Source organism: Maylandia zebra, linkage group LG7 (genome assembly GCF_041146795.1).
Source record: "Maylandia zebra isolate NMK-2024a linkage group LG7, Mzebra_GT3a, whole genome shotgun sequence".
In the NCBI taxonomy this organism is placed as follows: domain Eukaryota; kingdom Metazoa; phylum Chordata; class Actinopteri; order Cichliformes; family Cichlidae; genus Maylandia; species Maylandia zebra.
The window spans coordinates 66100081-66119627 of record NC_135173.1 but is presented as its reverse complement, the minus strand read 5'-3'; the positions used below and the strand labels follow the sequence as shown (position 1 = coordinate 66119627).

Sequence of the window (19547 nt, the reverse complement as noted above, 5' to 3'; positions counted from 1 at the left end):
TAACCTATCTTTCCACAATACGAAGCGCAGGTAGGTCCACACGGCTTTAGGGCACACCACATGACCATCAATGTCTACCACTTGGTCGAAGGCTGAGCGTAGGGTGTCATCACGAGACTGCTCCAGTGGGAAATCTCCCATGGTGGGAATTTCCGGAGATGATGGGACCTCACTCGAAAGGCCCACCCCGGCCCAGTAGGTCCAGCATGGCCTAGCAGACAGTTCCCTCGCGACGTCGGCGGCAGACTCGGTCCCGCAGTCTGAGCCTCTCCCGCCAGTATTGGTAGTAGTGGTGGCGCCCACTCCACCAGAGGCCACTGTCATGCCTCCGCAGTGGCCTGGAAGGTCTCCAGGAAAACCTGGGGATTGTCCCCTTCCCCCATCCTGTGCATCAGCACCGTCAGTTGAAAGGGGGTGCAGCGACACCGCAGCCCAGACCAGCTGTGAGGTGTGGTTCCTCCCCTAGGAACCACACCTCACAGCGTGAGACTCCCCAAAAGTTGATTCTGTTCATCTGGACGTTTTCAGTGGGAGAAACGTTTCGTCACTCATCCAAGTGACTGAAACCAGCCCACTGAAGGAACAATGGGCTGGGAGGTCAGTTCCTTCATCATTATTATGATGATCGTTAAAATGCAAATTCTCATGACTATTAGTCAACAACCACTGGTCAATGGCCATGAGTCCCATTCACAGAGAGTTGGGGAACGGCTGCAATCACAGCATTGTAAGATCATGACAGATGTACCCTTAGGCCCCTCCTCGATTTAGAGATGGTCGTTCCCTGTTCGTATAAATGGCCTCCTGGACTCTGACAACAGTACTTAAACTTTTACTAGATTACTTTTTTTTAACAGTAGTATTTGTACTTCTACTTTCAAAATTAGAGGTGAATAGGAGGAAGAAAACATAACAAAGAAATCAAGTAAATTATAGCCTCCACACATTGTCTGACTTTTGTGAGCTGAATTATTGAACGATAATGCAGTTACAGTTTTTTCTTTCTCTCCATTTATCCCCCCAGTGTGGACATGTCTGCTGCCAGCTGTCTGCTGTCTGAAGACCAGTTTCTGTGCTGCATTTGTCTGGAAGTGTTCACAGATCCAGTCAGTACACCATGTGGACACAACTTCTGCAAGAACTGCATCACTCAGCACTGGAACAGCAGTCCTCTGTGTGAGTGCCCCATCTGTAAAAGGAAGTACTACACAAGACCCGAGCTCCATGTCAATACTTTCATCTCTGAGATGGCTGCTCAGTTCAAGCTGTCAGCTCAGCAGGAAGCCAGCAGCAGCAGCAGCAGCAGCACGAGGAGATCAGAGCAACAGTCTGCTAAACCAGGAGAAGTTCTCTGTGATGTTTGTACTGGGACCAAACTGAAGGCTCTGAAGTCCTGTCTGGTGTGTCTGACCTCCTACTGTGAGACTCACCTGCAGCCTCATCAGACTGTTTCAGGCCTAAAGAGACATCAGCTGATCGACCCTGTTAAGAGCCTGGAACGAAGGATATGTTCAAAACATGATAAACCGCTGGAGATGTTCTGCAAGACCGATCAGATGTGTGTCTGTGTTGTGTGCTCTGTTTCAGACCACAAGTGCCATGATGTTGTTCCTCTGAAAGAGGAATACAAAGTGAAGAAGGCAGGGCTGGTGAAGAAACAGGCTGAAATTCAAGGAATGATCCTGAAGAGACTGGAGAAGATTCAAGAGGTTAAACGCTCTGTGCAGCTCAGTAAGGAAGAGGCAGACAGAGAGCTGGAGGGGGGTGTTCAGTTCTTTGTTGATTTGATGGAGTCTATAGAGAGAGGTCTGAATGAGCTGACAGAGGCGGTCAAAGAGAAGCAGAGAACAGCAGAGAAACAGGCTGCAGACGTCATCAAGGAGCTCGAGCAGGAAATCTTTGAGCTGACGAAGAGAAGCTCTGAGATGGAGCAACTCTCCAGCTCAGAAGACCACCTCCAGTTCATCCACAACTTCTCTTCTGTGAAAGCTGTTCCACCCACTAAAGACTGGACCAACACCAGTATCCATCCACCTTCATATGAAGGGATGGTGGTGAGAGCTGTGAGTCAGGTGGAGAAGAAGCTGAATGACCAGATGAAGAGTCTGTTTGAGGACGAGCTGAAGAGATTCCAGTGGTACAGATGTTATGCCATGCTTGATCCTGATACGGTCCACCCCAGACCCCCCCAGTATAAAGGGAATGATTGTAGATGTGTGTTATCAAATCTGGGTTACTCTTCTGGAAGATTTTATTTTGAGGTCAAGGTTGACAAGTGGTCTACATGGACCTTAGGAGTGACCAGGAAGGATAATGTGAAAGGACAAGTCCAGCTGAGTTCTAGCAACGGTTTCTGGACTTTATGTTTGTGCTCTGATGGGTATGTAGTTTCCACGGAGCCGGCAGTCCACCTGTCCCTGAGGTCGAAGCCTGTGAAGGTGGGCGTGTACGTCCACTACGACGAGGGTCTGGTCTGCTTTTATGACGTCAGCACTGCAGCTCTTATCTACTCCTTCTCTGACTGCTCCTTCACTGAGAAGCTCTACCTGTTCTTCAGTCCCTGTTCCAATGATGGTAATAACATCCACACTGGTGGGTTCGGCTGCGTAATACAATAACCAGAATGATAATGATGTGCACACCTTTTTCATATTTATCAACTTTTTCAAGATTTTGTGTCATAATCTTTTTTTATGATGTACAAGCAGTTCCTTTAAGCTCCTAAGACCCAAACTCCATCATGGCATTAATTTTGAATTTCTCTTTGCTATTTAGGTCTGTGAAGGTTCTCAGTCATCCAGGTCATCGTAGTCAAAGGAGCTTGCAAAGAAAAGCGTCTGGACTTCTTTAAGTTGCTTGAAGACGTTTCACCTCTCATCCGAGAAGCTTCTTCAGTTCTAAGGTCAAATGGTGGAGAGTCCCAGATGGGACGTCTTCAAGCAACTTAAAGAAGTCCAGACGCTTTTCTTTGCAAGCTCCTTTGACCCTTTGCTATTTAGGGTGATTGGGACCTGATGAATGTAAAATAAAGAAATACGTGATTTTTTCTTTTAGCCTGATTTTTGTTTTTGAGGAAAATGAGATCCACATATGAGGACATTTAAATTTCGATAGAACAGTTGCAGTATCACGGCCTCGTAAGTGGACATCTGGCCCTTGTAGAGCAAAATAAGGTATTTTGAATGGTAAATGGTAAATGGCCTGTATTTGTATAATTCAATTCAGTTCAGTTTTATTTATATAGCGCCAAATCACAACAAAAGTCGCCTCAAGGCACTTTACTTAGTCCCTAAGGACCCCAAAGCGCTTTACACATTCAGTCATCCACCCATTCACACACACATTCACACACTGGTGATGGCAGCTACATTGTAGCCACAGCTGCCCTGGGGCACACTGACAGAGGCGAGGCTGCCGGACACTGGCGCCACCGGACCCTAGACGACCCAAAATGTGATGTCCACATATGTAGACACCAGGTCCTAGGAAGTTAAAACTGTTTAAACATCACAGAAAAGGGAAATGTGGAAAAAATATGGATTCTTTGTGTGTGTGTGTGTGTGTGTGTGTGTGTGTGTGTGTGTGTGTGTGTGTGTGTGTGTGTGTGTGTGTGTGTAAATAATCGAAGCCAGAGTTTTGAATTTCTGTAGAATCTGAATCTTTGATTATTATTCTATGTTCTGTTTGGTTCTTAGTTTATTATTTACTTAATTGTCCCGTCCTGTTCATGTATATGTTGAGGTTTGTGATCTGGGAGAAGCAAATAAAAAGAATTGCTTTGTTTCAGCAACTCTTGATGAAGTTTCTTGTACTCAATAACTGCAAATAAAATGTCCTTTTGCAAGGGAAGAAGTTGTAAGGAAGTCTGTTTGCAGCACTTCTGTTCCAGCCATCACAGATAAATAAATTCAGTGGCGATCAAGAAATGGAACTGGAAGCACAAAAATGGTTAAGCTACAAACCAGAACAGAAATAACATTTACCAGCATCCACAGCATCCTCTGAACTGGCACATTACAAACACTAAAGGAAAAGCAAACTGTCAGAAACTTTGTTCCAAAGATTTTAGTGCTTTAAAATGGTTTTTATGACAAGTTTGTGTTTTTCTGAAAATGTGTACAATTAAAATTTTATAAAAGTCATGATAGTTTTATTTGACTGTTAGTTTTGATTATGTACAGTGCTGAGGAACTTTATCAGACCAAGTGTTTTTAAATCGGCCAAAAAAAAAACTGTTTAAAAGAAGAAAACTGTTTGGCAAATAAACAGAATTCACATTTTTATACTAAAATCTGAGCCATCACTCACCGTACAGCCTTATCATTTTTGTATAAGTAGATGGGTTCTTTGGCCAGCTGAATGACCATGAACCTAAAAGTATTTCATGTATTTAATTGTAAACATTGTTTTGTCTTTGTTGCTGTTGTGTCATTTTTCCTTTCACATATTTTCCTATAAAAGCAACGCGGTGGTGATGTCAGGAGGATTGGTTATCCACAGGAACACCACACACTTGACCATCAGTTGATCAAAAGGAAGAAGACGTTCAATGAACGCAAAGGTGTGCCAAAGACTCACAGGATTTATCTGTACAGTGAACTTGAGATGACCACCAACACTGGCATACACATTCACAGTGTGTATCAGTGTTGTTGAAGTGTGAAGATGTGGTTCAAGGGTCAATATTTACCAATAAACGTAAACAATGAATTTTCATCAAAGAATCATGTTGTCATAAAACCTTGAGATATTTGTAAGGAGAAAGGATTTCATCATGTTTTGAGGAAGTGCTGAAGACTGAAGTGACAACACGTTCTCACTCCCAACTCGTCAAACGTGTGACGCATGGTCAGGCTCCCTCTGCTTCACTTATGGACGCGCAGGGTACCCCTCTGCGTCGGGAATTGACGTGAAGGGTCCTCCGATTGAAGAGATTGCCGCGGAAGTGCCTGTTGTCGGTATATTTAGACATTTTCCAAATCACATTGTAGTGACGTATACAGAACACAATAAATTATATAATGTAAACAACTACCTGAAAAACAGGTAGAAAGATACTTTTGTATGGTTTATTGCATTTATGGAGGGAGTGATGTATGCTGGGTAATGGCACAGCTAGCTACTGGGTGACTTTATTCACCCGCTTCGGCTGTTATCAGTCCATACAATGGGCGTTATTAGCACAAATCAGTCCCATAGATATGGGCCATCTCCTGCTAGATTGTTCAGAAGGTTGTTCTCATCCATCCAGGTGGAGGATCACTAACAGGAGCGTGGAAGACTCCAGAATCCACTCTGGCTGGAATCCGGTGGATATGCAGTGTGTACAGGTAAGACCATTTACACGGACAGCATTTATAGAATGACTATTAAAAGTCAGCGAGTGTCAGTAATGTTAATGTGGTTATGTTAGTAATACACCGAGTGCTAATATAACAGCTTTAAGATGCATTTGTAGATGTTATTACGTGTTTTACCGTCTTTATGGTGCTAGCTTAAAGTTACGGTGTAAACGTTAGCTTATATTGGAGTAAAGCTGTTACTGTTTAAACGATGTTAGCACAGAAATATTAGCTTCTGTCATGACTGATGAAGTTACTAGTTGATAAAGTTTCCAGTAAAGTGTTTAATCGCAGCCACAGATTGACAGCAAATATCTCGATTAGCTTCAGTGCATCTGTAATAAATATGTGCAAGTTTCAGTGCTTCGTTTAAACTGTATGATACTTATACTGACCCAGGATCAGTGTAAAATACAATCCTAGCTGTGTGAACAAAGCCTGGCTTCTTTAGTCCTGCATGACAAACCTCAGGATGCAGGTTATTATTACTCTTTCCTGCTGGCACACCTGTCACACCTGAGAGTCAGCTAGAAACTTACAGTGACGTGGACATCATGCAAAGACTGCCAGACTCTGTAATACTGCAAATGATCAGTGACTCAGGTTAACACTAAACTTTAAACGGCACCTCTGTGTCTCTGTGTGCTGAACATTTAGGATTGAGTCAGGCTGCATCAGCTGAAGCTGTTATTTGTATATATCAGTATTTTTTATTCAGGTGTGGGGAAAATACGTAAGACTGCAGTGAAGCGATGCACCAGATTAATCCCTGGCCAAAGGTATCGTACTTAAATCAGACTACTGATCCAGCCACATCAGCCTTTTGTGAGGTCTGTTTAAAGTAGACTTGAAGTGAACTGCAGGTTCCTGAGTGGTGGACTGTGAGCACAGAAACACATGTTCATACATACAGCTGCAGCAAACTTACATTAATTTTAAATAGATTTGTTACTCTCGTGTCTGTCTCTGTGTTAGTCCTCTGACAGACTGGTGACCTGTCCAGGTGTGCTCTACCTATGACTACTGGGACAGGCTCTAGCCTCTGTAATAGAAATTTTCTGTTATTCTCATTTAAAGTATTTAAGTGCTTATGCATATGCTTAGTTGTGACACTGTTACTGTTCAGTGAAAGTTTCTAAAACTAGATGAACTTACTTCAGCGTCAGCAGTTTGAGAAAACAACTCCCTTTACAGGTGCTGATAAGGCCACAAAACAGCACAACCATTGATCCGTTGAAGTGTGGTACGATCCGTTTGTAACTTCCTCCCTCTTCCTTGGAATGCATAAAGGAGTAGGAGCACCACTTCTGTGGCAGCGCTGACATGACTGAACTGTGATGTTTGATGTGTGTTGGCGCAGTAATAAATAGCTTGATCACAGCTCTTTCTGTGTTGCAGACTTTATTTTAAAAATTCCACGACACCTCCCACCCTCCCACTGTGAACCTGAATTGAATATTCAGAAGACATTTCTTTAAATAGTTCTACAAATCGGAGCTGTTGGTGTGTCCTTGGATTGTGTGGTAATAATATTAGAGCCTGCAATCTTTCTTACTGAATCTCTACTATGAGTCATGTTACCTGAGATTAATTCTATGTTTACCTGTCAGCCTGGACAAATGTGCTGTGTGAAGGAAATTGAATTAAATCAGATCTGAACTGCTGCTACTTTTTGTTATTTTAATTCTCTTCTCTGTTTTCCAGAACAGTTCTCCACAGTCGCTGTCCACATGGGTCAGTGGGACCAAGAAGCACTCTGCTAATGTGTGGACTCTGACCAGCAACATCCAGCAGGACCCAGACAGCGTTTTCTCTCTCCCAGCTGGAGTTTTTGTTTGTCTGTGACTGGAGAGTCAGATTTTTGTTGAGCTTCACACTTGCAGACCTAAGTCAGTTTGCAGAGATCCCTCCCACCCTGGTTTTTATGTGCTAGATTTCTTATCTGAAACAGTAATATTTCAGTGACTGCTGCTTATACCACAGGTTAATACACGCTACTGATCCCTGATGGGAGAATCATCAATTTTGGCAACAAAGAAGCCTGGTGGATGTTTGTTTACAGTCTGATGATGGGACATCATGCTCTGCATCGTCAAAGTTTGCCTCCTCATTATTATTCATACCCAGTAATGTGAAGTATGCTTATATCTACTATAACTGAACCAACCTGGTGCTCTTCATTTATGGAGGCTGTTGAGTCTGAATGTTGGATGTTGTGTATCTCGTGTTCTCTGGGCTTTGTTGCCCTCAGTCTTTTCGCAGGATCAGAAAACAAAACCAGGAGGCGCGTAAATGTTTCTTCTCCATGATGTTTCTTCAAATGTTTCTTCTGGATGATGATAAGACTGTGACACGGGATGCCACCTTTGGTCTTGTGATGAAGCAAAGCTCAGGAAGAAGTGGGATTAAATGGTACCCACATGTGTGCTGCTGAGAAGGATGTACAGGGGCACCTGCAGCCAAATCCAAGCCTCAGGTTAGTTGTAGTTGCAGAACCCTATAGGACTGAGACAGCTGAGGCATCAAATGTTTGATTAAACGGATGAAAAAGAGAAGTTTCTTCCCTATAATTATCACTTCTTAAAATCTGTAGCAACTTCAAGTCTGTCAGCGTGCTGAGCATGCAAAGAATGTGACAATATATTTTTGTTCAATATTTAATTTCTTTTAGTTGCAATTGTTAAATGAAAAAAAAAAATATATCCTTATAATTTAGCAAACTAATTTATCAAAAAATATATACATATATCTGTATTAGTTTTAATAAATTAATTTGACACCTGTATTGAAAATACCATATTGTATTCATACAGAATCAGTTTGGTATCATTGTTTGTCTGATTGCTGAAACTAAGAGCTACTTTGATCTGTTTAGATCTAAAGTATCCAAAGTTGAGCTCTGATGTTTCTTCACCCCTGTGTGTGATATGTGATTCCTACATGCTGGCAGAGCAGAGCAGCAGTTTGTGCTCACAGATGGTGACGGTGTGGAGAGATGGTGGTGTTTCCTCAGAAGAACCAGCAGAGTCACTCGCTGACTGATGCTCATCTGCACTGCACAGAGGAAATCAACTGACCGAGGTTTGTCCAGTGACGTGTTATGAATGTATATTTGTTTTATGCTTACAGATGTGTTTTTCTTGACAGAGGCTCTGCAGAGGTTAGACAAAGCAGAGAAAACATGTGCTTTACATTTTACTGTGATTTATTGAGATATTTGTTGCCTGATGTTCAGCAGGAATGAAGAAATAGAATCAAAGGGAGATGTTTTTGATGTTTTTGTAATGATGTAAGTAAATCTTCAATATTATTTATTTGCTTGGTTATATTAGGAGTGTTTCTGAGTGAGGGGGAGAGGAGTCATCATCCAGGTAAAGTGACGTAGATCAGTGGATACACTTGTCTCCCCTTTAAAGGAGACGATCCAAGTCATCCTTAAATGTTAGTGCTTTCAAATACACAAACATTTTTAAAGGACAAAAATGAACATCCAACTTTGACTGTAACACAAAATAAATCTTTGCATGTGTGTTTTCAAACTCTCAGATGGGCAGCATATCAGTCTTGGACTGTCTAACCTGCCGGAGCAGCACTGAATGACCACCACACATGAGCATGTTCCTGCAACATTCAGCATCTGATCCTTCATCTGTGTGCTTCTGCTTTTGGTAAGTACAGTTACCCAACTCCAGTATTTCTAAACACATGCCATCCATTTCTGACGGCCTGGTTACTTCCTGTCAGTTACTTTAGAAACCATGTGGTCACCTGACCTAACACTGTTTCTTCTTCTTCCCCTTAATGTTCAAGTGTCACATGTCAAACAGCTGGAGAGGAAACTACACCAGCGTACTGGGATGTTTCACCAACACGTGCCAGATGCTGTTCCTTCATGGTGACATCACCAGAGACAGCCCCGCCCACCTCAGGACCTCGCCATTGATCATGATGATTATAATGATGACAGCGAGCGGAACTAAGACTGTAAAAATCCACGACCAGAATGTTTCTTTCTAATTATTAATGAATACTGAGAGCCTCTTTCTGTGTTTTGTATGTTTTGGGGTTGTTGTTTTTTTACCTCATTTGTTACTAATAAAGTTCACCAAGTTCAAGGTTCAAGTTCAAGGTTCTTTATTTGTCACATGCATAGTTATACAAGTATAACACACAGTGAAATGTAGCCTGACACGCTCCTCGACATGTGCAAAAACATTGGGGGGGGGGTGTAGAGGAAGTGTGTGTGTGTATATATATATATATATATATACATACATACATACATACATACATACATACATACATACATATGATTTGTTTAAAAAAACATTTTGCTTTTAAAAATAACATTTGTTTACCCGTCGCAAATTTTGACGTGATGCGTAATAGATGCGACCCGGAGGAGTTTTCGGTTTGGACCCATACTGCGCTTGCGCAATGATAGGAGTCCTTGGCTGCTCGGCCTGCTGTAGGTTACGGATCCAGTGAGAGTGCACCGACAGAATGCAGAGCTGGACACAGTTATACCGCTCCCTGGCCACAGTAAGCAGTCATATTATTTTCGCGATAACCAGTATGCGAAATCCGGATGTGTCGTAAACTGTCCTGCGTGCTGCAGATCTAGAGGATAGGGGAAATTTTAGACCTGCGGCCCGCACCTGGCTAGCTACTCGGCTAACAGCAGAAGGCGAACCAGACTGCACTGGAAAAGACATGCAATTTGGAGTTGTTGTGGTTATCGATGTCTAAACACGTTGCTTGGTTTTCAGTTGATGTTTTTCCTATTCATATACCTTTTTCATTTTAATTCGGCATGAGTTAGACTAACAACCTTCCCCACATTTAAACTAAATCACGACTTTTCTGGTTAAATATTGCCGCAGTATTTTGAAGTAAAACCTGCAATGAAAAGAAGCGTGATATTTGTATTCTGCTAATATTAAAGGGGCTTAAATCACACAAAGCTAGAAGAAAAGGATCTAGGTTCTATGACTTTACAGTTGACATTTCCCACTCTGGTGTCGTGTTAGCTCGCTTAGCTGTTTAGCAGCGGTTGCCTAACTCATAATTTATGTCGTAAGCTCAGCTGTTGTCTCACAGCTTCACGGCGAGCATCAAATTATTCCGAATTGTTTCGGGGCTTTTAGAAGCTTTGTGACTCTATGACACTTAAATTGTAGTTATTTGCTAACTTGGTAGTCTGCTAGAGGGGAAAGTTTCAGAGTTGCTGGTGGACAGGCTGAGGGTGTCCTTGCTGAGAGCTGGCACTGCAACAGCAAACCAGCTGAATGTGGTACAATTCCATGAAAACAAGTGCATGAGTCTAAATATTAAACTAAATATGAAAATTCAAATGTTAGTTTAGTAGTTGAGTTTGCTCCTTCGTGACTCACTAGGCTTCAGTATCTTAGTATGCAGCTTTAAAAGGAAATAGTAGTGACGTAAATAGAAATTATTAAGCAGCAGATTACGGAAGTGAGAGAAGCCACTGAAGACAGATGCTTTTAGTTTGCAAAGTTGGCTTGTGATGCACTATAACATTGTTTTGTGTTGCATTGCCTAGTTGTATTGTGCATGCGTATTTTCTAACTGTGCATTTCGTTTGCTTCACAGCGGAGCCACCACCTGCCCTGCAAAGTGCACGGAGCTGCAGCGCTGTCTGTTCGTACCTACGCTGACAAAGCAGCAAGTACGATTGTGCTGTAAATCTTATCATAGGACTTTATTTGTGGCACAATGTTTACTGAACTTTAGCCACATGTTTGTGCGGTTTGATCTCTGATGTTTGTATCAAAGCAGTCTCATAATTCAGACTTGCAGAGAGTCTCGGGTGCTGGATTTGGGTGGGGATAGGACTTCATGGGCTATGTAAAGAGGGGTGGTAGAGAGCTTGCATTAAAATGTTCATTTACATACACCAGACCTTAATCATGTAGTTTTCTCTGGTGGTGTAAAGTCATGCTAAAAGCTGCTGTGTTGCCTCTCTGCAGTTGATGCAGACGTCACAGTGGTGGGCTCCGGTCCAGGAGGCTATGTCGCTGCAATCAAAGCTGCACAGCTCGGCTTTAAGGTAACCCACCTGCTCGACAGATATCCTGCTGTCTAAATCCCACAGATGGTCACAAGTGGAAGTTTTTGGTGAATAATGTATCCCCCGTCTCTACATTTGTTATTTTTGGACAGACAGTGTGTGTCGAGAAAAATCTCACACTCGGCGGGACTTGTCTCAATGTCGGCTGCATCCCCTCGAAGGTAACAAACTGCTTTTAATCACCACAAATTCACAGGTTTGTTTGTAAGAGGTTTGATCAGTATGATCATTTTACAGGAAGGAGATACCAAGGATGTTTTTATCTTGGGTTTGGTTTCTCTTTCAGAACTTGTACACCTTTCGTATAAAAGTAATCCAGTGATGGTTTTCTATCCATAGATATATTATAAAGGGCAAATGCTTCCATGGAGCACATTTGAGTAGTAGAGCCAAAAATTTTGCCAGAAAGAATAGCAGCACATACCGGTAGCATCTTTTTATTGTCTTGATGAATTCAAAAATAAGCCAATACTTTTGGATTTATCCAAGCAGAGTGGGAAAAACATTTTCCACTTCATAATAAGGACTAAATTTCACAGAGAGAGGAAAGCAGAACAAACTTCACCTAAAAATAACTTTTCAGTTTGGTGATGAGCACTGAACGTAAGATTGATTAAACTATATTGAATCCGTAAAATGATGCAAACGTGTATAAAGTCATTCCTCCAGCTGAATAAGCTGCTGTTTTGTTTCTGCAGGCTCTGCTGAACAACTCCTACTTGTACCACTTGGCTCATGGGAAGGACTTTGAAAGCAGAGGCATCGAAAGTAAGAATCACCATCAGGCTTTAAAGAGACGTTTTGTACATTTTGTGTAGTTCACTGATCCTTAAAGGGGGGTCATTTCCAGTTATGTGTTGTAATTTTGAGCTCTAGTAGAGCTTTGCATGATTCAAAGTTCAAAATAATCCTTCTTTATGTCATAGAGGTTTTTGTGCTGCCCCTCAGTTAATCCTGTCAGAAACAAGCTGTGTTAGCTCCCCTCGCTTTAAGCCAACCAACCCTCTTATGATTGGTTTGACCAGCAGTACATGCTCTGTGTGCCTGAAATGACTACAGTAGAGAAATCCATTGTCTTTAAACCTTTCAAGTAGATTTTTTTTTATAGCCAAGATTACACTGAAGGTCATTATTTGCAGCATTAGCCATATTTAATATAAGCATATACGTTATTATAACACTTGTGTCTGTATTCCTTAGTACTGGATACTGATGGCACAGAATGTGTGTTTTCGACAATACGCTTTAATTGAATATAACTTGTTTTTCCATCGGTTTCTTAGTTTGACATTTGTGACCCCATTGACAATAAAGTCTTTGTCTTTCAGTTTCAGGCATCTCGTTGAACCTGGAGAAGATGATGGCTCAGAAGAGTGGGGCGGTCAAAGCGTTGACTGGAGGAATCGCACATTTATTCAAACAGAACAAAGTCAGTCTTCCCTCTCTGCATTAGTGCTGGTTTACACAGATGCTACATCTGAACCACTTTTAACAGTGTCTGTGGTGTGACATCACTCCCCACAGGTTACTCACGTTAATGGTTTTGGAAGGTTAACCGGGAAGAACCAAGTGACCGCCACAACAGCTGATGGTACAGAGCAGGTCATCAACACCAAGAACATCCTCATCGCCACAGGCTCAGAGGTCACGCCCTTTCCAGGCATCCAGGTATGAGAATTTGTGACCTGTTCATACTTCATTTCACTAGTTGCAGGTTTTTTGCTTGTTGTATTTACCAAAGGGGGTGGAGGAGGCGAGGAAGGGACATGAAGAGAGGAGTCAGTGCTGCAGGTGTCTAACAAAAGGCGTCCTCGTCTCAAGAGCCTTATCATATCTCACACATGTCACCCTCCTTTCACCACTCCATAAGAACTCACATGCACTTGATTTTTAAAAGATAATTCTGGGTTGATTTTTAAAAGAAGTGTGTTCAAATATGTTTCTTTAGATTGATGAGGAGACCATCGTGTCATCGACAGGAGCTCTTTCCCTGAAGAAAGTACCAGAGGAGCTGATTGTGATCGGAGCTGGAGTCATCGGGGTGGAGCTGGTCAGCATCACTACAGACTGATTCACCCACAAACACATGATTATGTCGACTACATCGGCAACATTTCCTGCCTCAGCTCTGTTTCTTTAGAAAGGAGAGTTGCACTTGTCAGACGTGTGTTTGTCCTGCCATCCTGCAGGGGTCAGTGTGGCAGCGTCTGGGTGCCAAGGTCACAGCGGTGGAGTTCCTGGGCCACGTGGGTGGTATGGGCATCGACATGGAGATCTCCAAGAACTTCCAGCGCATCCTGCAGAAGCAGGGCCTCAAGTTCAAGCTCGGCACCAAAGTCATGGGAGCAACTAAGAGGCCCGATGGCAAGATCGATGTGGCGTGAGTGGAAAAACCAGACTCAGACTTTCAGGACTCTCTTTGATGCATTTTCTTTTGGGCTGTTTTACACCCATGTGCTATCTAAACTCATGAAATTTGAAATATGGCTGGGGAGCTTTGTCATGTAACCACGTGGGTATTATGTGTGTTTCAGGGTGGAGGCGGCAGCTGGAGGGAAGAGCGAGACTCTGACATGTGACGTGCTGCTGGTCTGCATCGGCAGACGACCTTTCACCCAGAACCTGGGCCTAGACACTGTCGGCATCGAGCTGGACAACAGGGGTCGCATCCCCGTCAACAACCGCTTCCAGACCAAAGTCCCCAGGTACCACCGAGCTCATGCTGCCAAAATTAAGCTAAAATGAAGTGATTGAATCTCTGAAAGCAGACTTACCAATTTGGTGCATCCTCACCAGTTTACCCCTGCTAAAATTTTGTCCAATTTTAAAAATATCAAAATCTCTAAAAATAGTAAGCACAAATAGATTAGTGTAACAGTGGTGTAACAGGAGAAATAAAGTAACAAGTCTGTTACGAAAAGGCCTTTGATCGCGTCACTGGGATGCTCTGTTGCTCTGTAAGAGAACCTCTATGTATTTATGTAGCTGCTGAATTCCTGGGTCAGTAAATGACCCAGACCAAAAAAATAAATTATATGTATCACTCCTTGCAAAACACGGCTCAGTGACATTTGTTCCCTCTTTGCTTCTTCCTCTCCTCTTTTAGCGTTTATGCAATCGGTGACGTGGTTGCCGGGCCGATGTTGGCCCACAAGGCCGAGGACGAGGGCATCATCTGCGTGGAGGGCATGGCGGGCGGCGCTGTGCACATCGACTATAACTGCGTCCCTTCAGTCATCTACACGCACCCCGAGGTGGCCTGGGTGGGCAAGAGCGAGGAGCAGCTCAAAGAGGAGGTGAAAGTTGGGAAGGTGTTTGCTTCCAGCACGATGGATAGCCAGCTCTCTGGGTGCAGCGTTGTTCTTCTAGGGCAACTGAAGGAAATGTCACTAAATCATTGTAGCAGAGATCATGCACAAAGTAGCCATGCAGCTTAAAGTGCTTTAAATGTAAATATGTGTCTCTGTTAAAACTAAGCTGCTTCAGACATTGACATCGGCCACCTGGTGGTGATATTTCCCAACATTTCAATCCAGATCCAAGCCAAAAGAAGGGTTTCATCCTGATTGTTTGTGCTTATTTATATTGTACAAGTGACAAACACAAACGTGACAGCCATGAAGCGTCCCATAACTTGGGAAAAATGTGTGAAAAGTGCAACATTTAAAACTAATATTTCTGTGTCATTTCACTTCAGTCTGAGTCCTCCTCTCTTCTCCTCTACAGGGTGTCCCGTTTAAAGTGGGCAAATTCCCCTTTGCAGCCAACAGCCGAGCCAAAACCAACGCCGACACCGACGGCCTGGTGAAGATCCTCAGCCACAAGGAGACCGACAGGATGCTGGGAGCTCACATCCTCGGATCTGTAAGAGTTCATCAGCCTCCTTTGGACCCGCGTTAGCCTTAAATGTAAAAACATCTGTGTGGGTGGACTGGGTGTTAATGGGCTCAGACTGTCTTTGTAGAGGATCATCTACCCAATCAAATAGACATTGAGCACGTGGGAGGATGATGATGATGGGAATCGAGTGTTTACAGCTTTGGAGTGTTTATGTAGAATATCAGCCTCCTATGAAAATGGAAGTTAACGGTTTGTGTGTCTGTCTCATTACTGCATCTGTCCTAATAAACACTAATCCCAGACAGACACATGCGAGTGCTGTAAAACCATCAGGCTGGCTCTCGATGAACACACTTCCCCGTTAATGACCTTTAACTGTGTCAAGGATGAGACATCCATGTTTGTACTGCTCAGATTAGACTTACAGTAACTCTGAGGCGACAATAAAGCAGATATTTGTCAGTGCAAAGATCCGAGGAGTGCAGGTGGACTGACTGACATTCATGGTGACCCTGTTCCATGGAGTGTCCGGATCTCTGTTAACATCTCTGTCGGTCCTTTATGACAGCGGTCCCCAACCCCCGGGCCTGGGACCGGTACCGGTCCGTGAGTCGTTTGGTACCGGGCCGCGAGAGTTGAGGCTCAGGTGTGAAATGTATGGTTTTCAGGGTTTTTATCGGTTTTCAGCGTTATTTTGTTATCATTTTTATCGTTAACTTGGTTTTCCTGGGTCTTTTCACGTGTGTTATGAATAAATTTTCTTTTTTTCGGTACCGGTACTAGTTTTATTTTGTTGTATTTATCCGCGACACCTTAAAGGCCGGTCCATGAAAATATTGTCGGGCATAAACCGGTCCGTGGCGCAAAAAAGGTTGGAGACTGCTGCTTTATGAGACCAGAAACGTCTTAGTGGAACACAGCTTTCCTTAAAGCTCTCAGTTACATGCACAATTACGTTTTTGTTTCATGTTTCTGAATGCGTCTCAAACTCCCCCCTTAAATTTGCTGGACAGTCTTAGACAGAAGATTGGTGCAGTGAACCCATGTGTAAAAAAAAATAAAATAAAAAAATGGACATGATCCCGATCAAGGGACTGTTTTTTTTTCTCAGGCAGTCATTACCTTTCCATCACAGGGATAAGTGCCTGAATTAAGTGGCCAAGTTTGCTACTGTGTTTGTCTTGCTGCACATTTGATTGTAATTACCTGACAAGTAAAATTGCTTGCTGGAAAGTTAATTGTTGTAACAGACCATGTGAAGCTGTTGCTGTTTACAGACCTGCTAAACCAGACGCTGCTGTGTGTTTCTCTGCAGGGCGCAGGAGAGATGATCAACGAAGCTGCTTTGGCCATGGAGTACGGCGCCTCCTGCGAGGACGTCGCCAGAGTCTGCCACGCCCATCCGGTGCGTTCTCTTTATCACACACGACACAGCATAGTGCACATGCACAGTTCTTAGTTTATCTTGTAGTAAAGATATGAGAAATGACATGACAAATGATAAGTCCTGTTGCACCGTGAGTTCTTTCAAACGCCTTCCTCTTCGTCCTTCTCCTGCAGACTGTGTCCGAGGCGTTCAGAGAAGCCAACTTGGCCGCCTCCTTCGGCAAAGCCATCAACTTCTGAGCCGCCAGCCGCTGTCGCACCTTCAGCGGACATGACAGCGGAGAAACAGAAAAGCTGCGTGTCTGCTTCAAAAACCTTCTGACTTTGACCCACCTGGGATCCTCGGTGTTCATCCAGACTGTACCAGTTTAGCTCTAACGTTATTTAAATGTTCAATAAAATCATAAACGGGTGGTTTGGTGGGTAAATAAACACTGACTGCTGTCAGGCTTTTTGTTTTCCACACGTAGTTTAAAAGCTCTCAGCAGAGCATTATGCACTCATTTGCAGGTCAGAGAGAGATATGAATATTATTTTGGCTGTTTTGTTTGTGCAAGGAGACGGGGATGTCTGTTGTTTTACAGCATGGAGGAATTTAACACATCTGATGGGTAATCAGAGCAGGAAACTGGAGCTGCTCGAAGATTCACATCTGCATGTTTTCAATTTTAAGATGGATTTCTGGCTCATCTCAAATCGGTGACTTCATAGCCGGTGTGGTGGTGGTTAAGTTTATATTTCTTTCATGTTCACTCCGACTGATGTCACAGATTTGTGCAGAAACAGATGTGTGATAAGAATGAATGTGGCTCAGCTGCTGCTTCCTGTGTAACTAAAGTACTGAAGGACTCTTAGGTCAACATCAGCTCACATTTGGAGGGGAGCTGTTGATAGTTGCCGGGTGACTGTTTCCTACTCAAATTACTCTGCTGTGATTCGTTCTGGCCTGTATCTCACCATCTCAACCAATAAAGGCAGTTAAATCAGACACTGCTGTGTAGCTTCATGTGCCGACATTATTTTTGAAGTAACTTTCAGTGCAGATAGCAGCTCTTACACTGGATGATGTAGATGGGCAGTGTGAAACTAAATTGGGGGGGGATAAAATTTTAACTTTATGTAGTGCATTTGGAAACTGATCTGCAACAGGACCATGAAGTTAAACTGAGAGATGCATCTGGCCCTTCAGCTGATGCATCTAGCCTCATCAGAAATGACATCAGTGGCTGTCAAGGCGTTTTTAAAGAAGTGTGACGGGGTGCACAGGCTGAGGTATGCCAAAGTACACATGAACCAGACTGAAAATCAGTGGCAGAAGATCTGATGAGTGATGGATCCAAATCACTGGAGGACAGAGTCTACAGCCATGTGTAAAAGATCAAGGTGCTGTTATGATTTGGGACAGCATTTCAGCCAGTGACATAAATGGACTGATTCTGATATAGCACTTTTCTACTCTCCCAGAGTACTCAAAGCGCTCTATGCTACATTCACCCAATCATTTTCTTATAAACTGAGTGCTTCCTAACTATATTCATACTCCCATGGATGCAACTTGGGATTATTATATTGCCCAAGGATTCTTGGCATGTAGACTGGAGGAGCCTGCTCACCTTCAGATCAGGTGACTGGCTCTACCTCCTGAGCTACAGCCACCCCAAATGTTGGAGATCTTTTTAAAATTTATTGAATTATGCACCCAGAAAAGTACCATCAAATTTTGATAGACCATGGAATCCCATCATTTTTCAGCATGACAATGATCCCAAACAGCATTAAAATCACCCTGGGTAACATGCTGAATGAAATGATTAGTTCATTACCAGGCCTCTGGAAACCTCAAGACATGTTGAGGAGGTCATTTAGCCATTTAAATCAGCTGTGTTGGATCAAGGACACATCTCAAACCTGCAGGACACCGGCCCTTGAGGCCTGGAGTTTCCCACCCCTGGATAGAAAAACACAGTGGGACACTATCAGGCATGGATCGGCCTCCTCAGAGCCCAACATTATTAAAGCAGTGGGGAATCATCCTGACAGACAACCAAATACAGCCAACATCTTTCAACAAGCCTGGAGAAATATTCCTGAACAGAAAGCCGCCTAAGAGAGTTCAAGTTGTACTGAAGGATAAAGGTATTGACTTTCAAGCTCATTGGAACTGTACACAGAAAGGAAGCGTGGCTCAAGCCTGCGGCACGGTTATGTTAAAAAAGAGTTTTAGGAAGGTAAGATCTCAGTCTTCTTCAGTCTTCTTCATTTGTCCATGTTCGACAAGCGTTTCTTTGTCTATGGTTCACTGACATCATCTACATTATATTGAACAGCAACTCAAAAATGTAAAATTAAAGGTAAAGTAATAATTCTGACACAGGTGCAGCTGATAAGTGGATCGTGTGACGAGCAGAAAGTGTGATGACTCTAAATAGCCTCCTGTTAACATTTAAAACTCAAGACATAGACTGTATGTACTGTAGCAAGAGTGGTTATTATGGTTAAAGTTGAAATGTCACAGATCATGAAAGTGCGATGATAATAACACTGATTCATACTCATCTTCTAATAACTGATCGATCGTATTTGTCCAGGTGACAACAGCAAGGTTAATAAGTTATTGATTATAGTTGCCTTGGTATGCAGCCCCACCTACTTTTAGTTTAGATCTTCTGATTCCGTGGGGCAGCCAATCAGAGCTGGCTTTAAAGGACGAAGGGCTTCAGACACAGGACGAACTGAGGGGAGCTTGGCTCGGAGGATTATTATGAACTCTGGATTATGCAAAGCTACTCTTTTAGAATGAATGTTTCAGGAAGAATGGAATCCTTGTCTTTCTTCAGCAGCATACAAATAAACATCCAGCGGCTCTAGTGGTAAAATCATCAGAGCAT

The 19547-nt window shown here is 43.0% G+C and overlaps 3 protein-coding genes and 1 long non-coding RNA gene across 10 annotated transcripts in view; all 4 read left to right on the top strand.

The window, feature by feature from the left end:
• Positions 1-1029: 1029 nt before the first annotated feature.
• Positions 1030-3865, top strand: LOC143419578 (E3 ubiquitin/ISG15 ligase TRIM25-like). The gene is made up of 2 exons (XM_076886940.1): positions 1030-2775; positions 3000-3865. The coding sequence occupies exon 1, from the start codon at positions 1032-1034 to the stop codon at positions 2616-2618; it is 1587 nt and encodes a 528-aa protein (XP_076743055.1). The 5' UTR covers positions 1030-1031; the 3' UTR covers positions 2619-2775; positions 3000-3865.
• Positions 3866-4897: 1032 nt separating this feature from the next.
• LOC106675226 (uncharacterized) lies at positions 4898-9453 on the top strand. Of its 6 annotated transcripts, none has more exons than XR_003024462.2 (7): positions 4898-4958; positions 5252-5330; positions 7047-7818; positions 8293-8423; positions 8675-8783; positions 8889-9010; positions 9153-9453. It is a non-coding gene; the product is annotated as an uncharacterized LOC106675226 (long non-coding RNA). The 6 variants fall into 6 exon arrangements; XR_013099595.1 differs by lacking the exon at positions 4898-4958 and having other exon boundaries at positions 4984-5330; positions 7047-7231; positions 7326-7818; XR_003024461.2 differs by lacking the exon at positions 4898-4958 and adding an exon at positions 6047-6121 and having other exon boundaries at positions 4984-5330.
• A 289-nt stretch (positions 9454-9742) lies between these two features.
• dld (deltaD) lies at positions 9743-17647 on the top strand. The gene is made up of 14 exons (XM_004566188.4): positions 9743-9884; positions 10956-11031; positions 11333-11412; positions 11526-11594; positions 12132-12201; positions 12762-12862; positions 12958-13101; positions 13382-13483; positions 13623-13813; positions 13968-14138; positions 14540-14729; positions 15160-15297; positions 16589-16678; positions 16834-17647. Exons 1-14 carry the CDS (start codon positions 9846-9848, stop codon positions 16897-16899), a joined length of 1527 nt encoding a protein of 508 aa, XP_004566245.1. The 5' UTR covers positions 9743-9845; the 3' UTR covers positions 16900-17647.
• A 917-nt stretch (positions 17648-18564) lies between these two features.
• Positions 18565-19547, top strand: part of syt8 (synaptotagmin VIII) — a 14619-nt gene continuing 13636 nt past the window's right edge. For both annotated transcript variants that reach the window (XM_076886939.1, XM_076886938.1), the window contains exon 1: positions 18565-18887. The gene's annotated coding sequence lies outside the window, so the exon portion shown is untranslated. The remainder of the gene's footprint in view (positions 18888-19547) is intronic.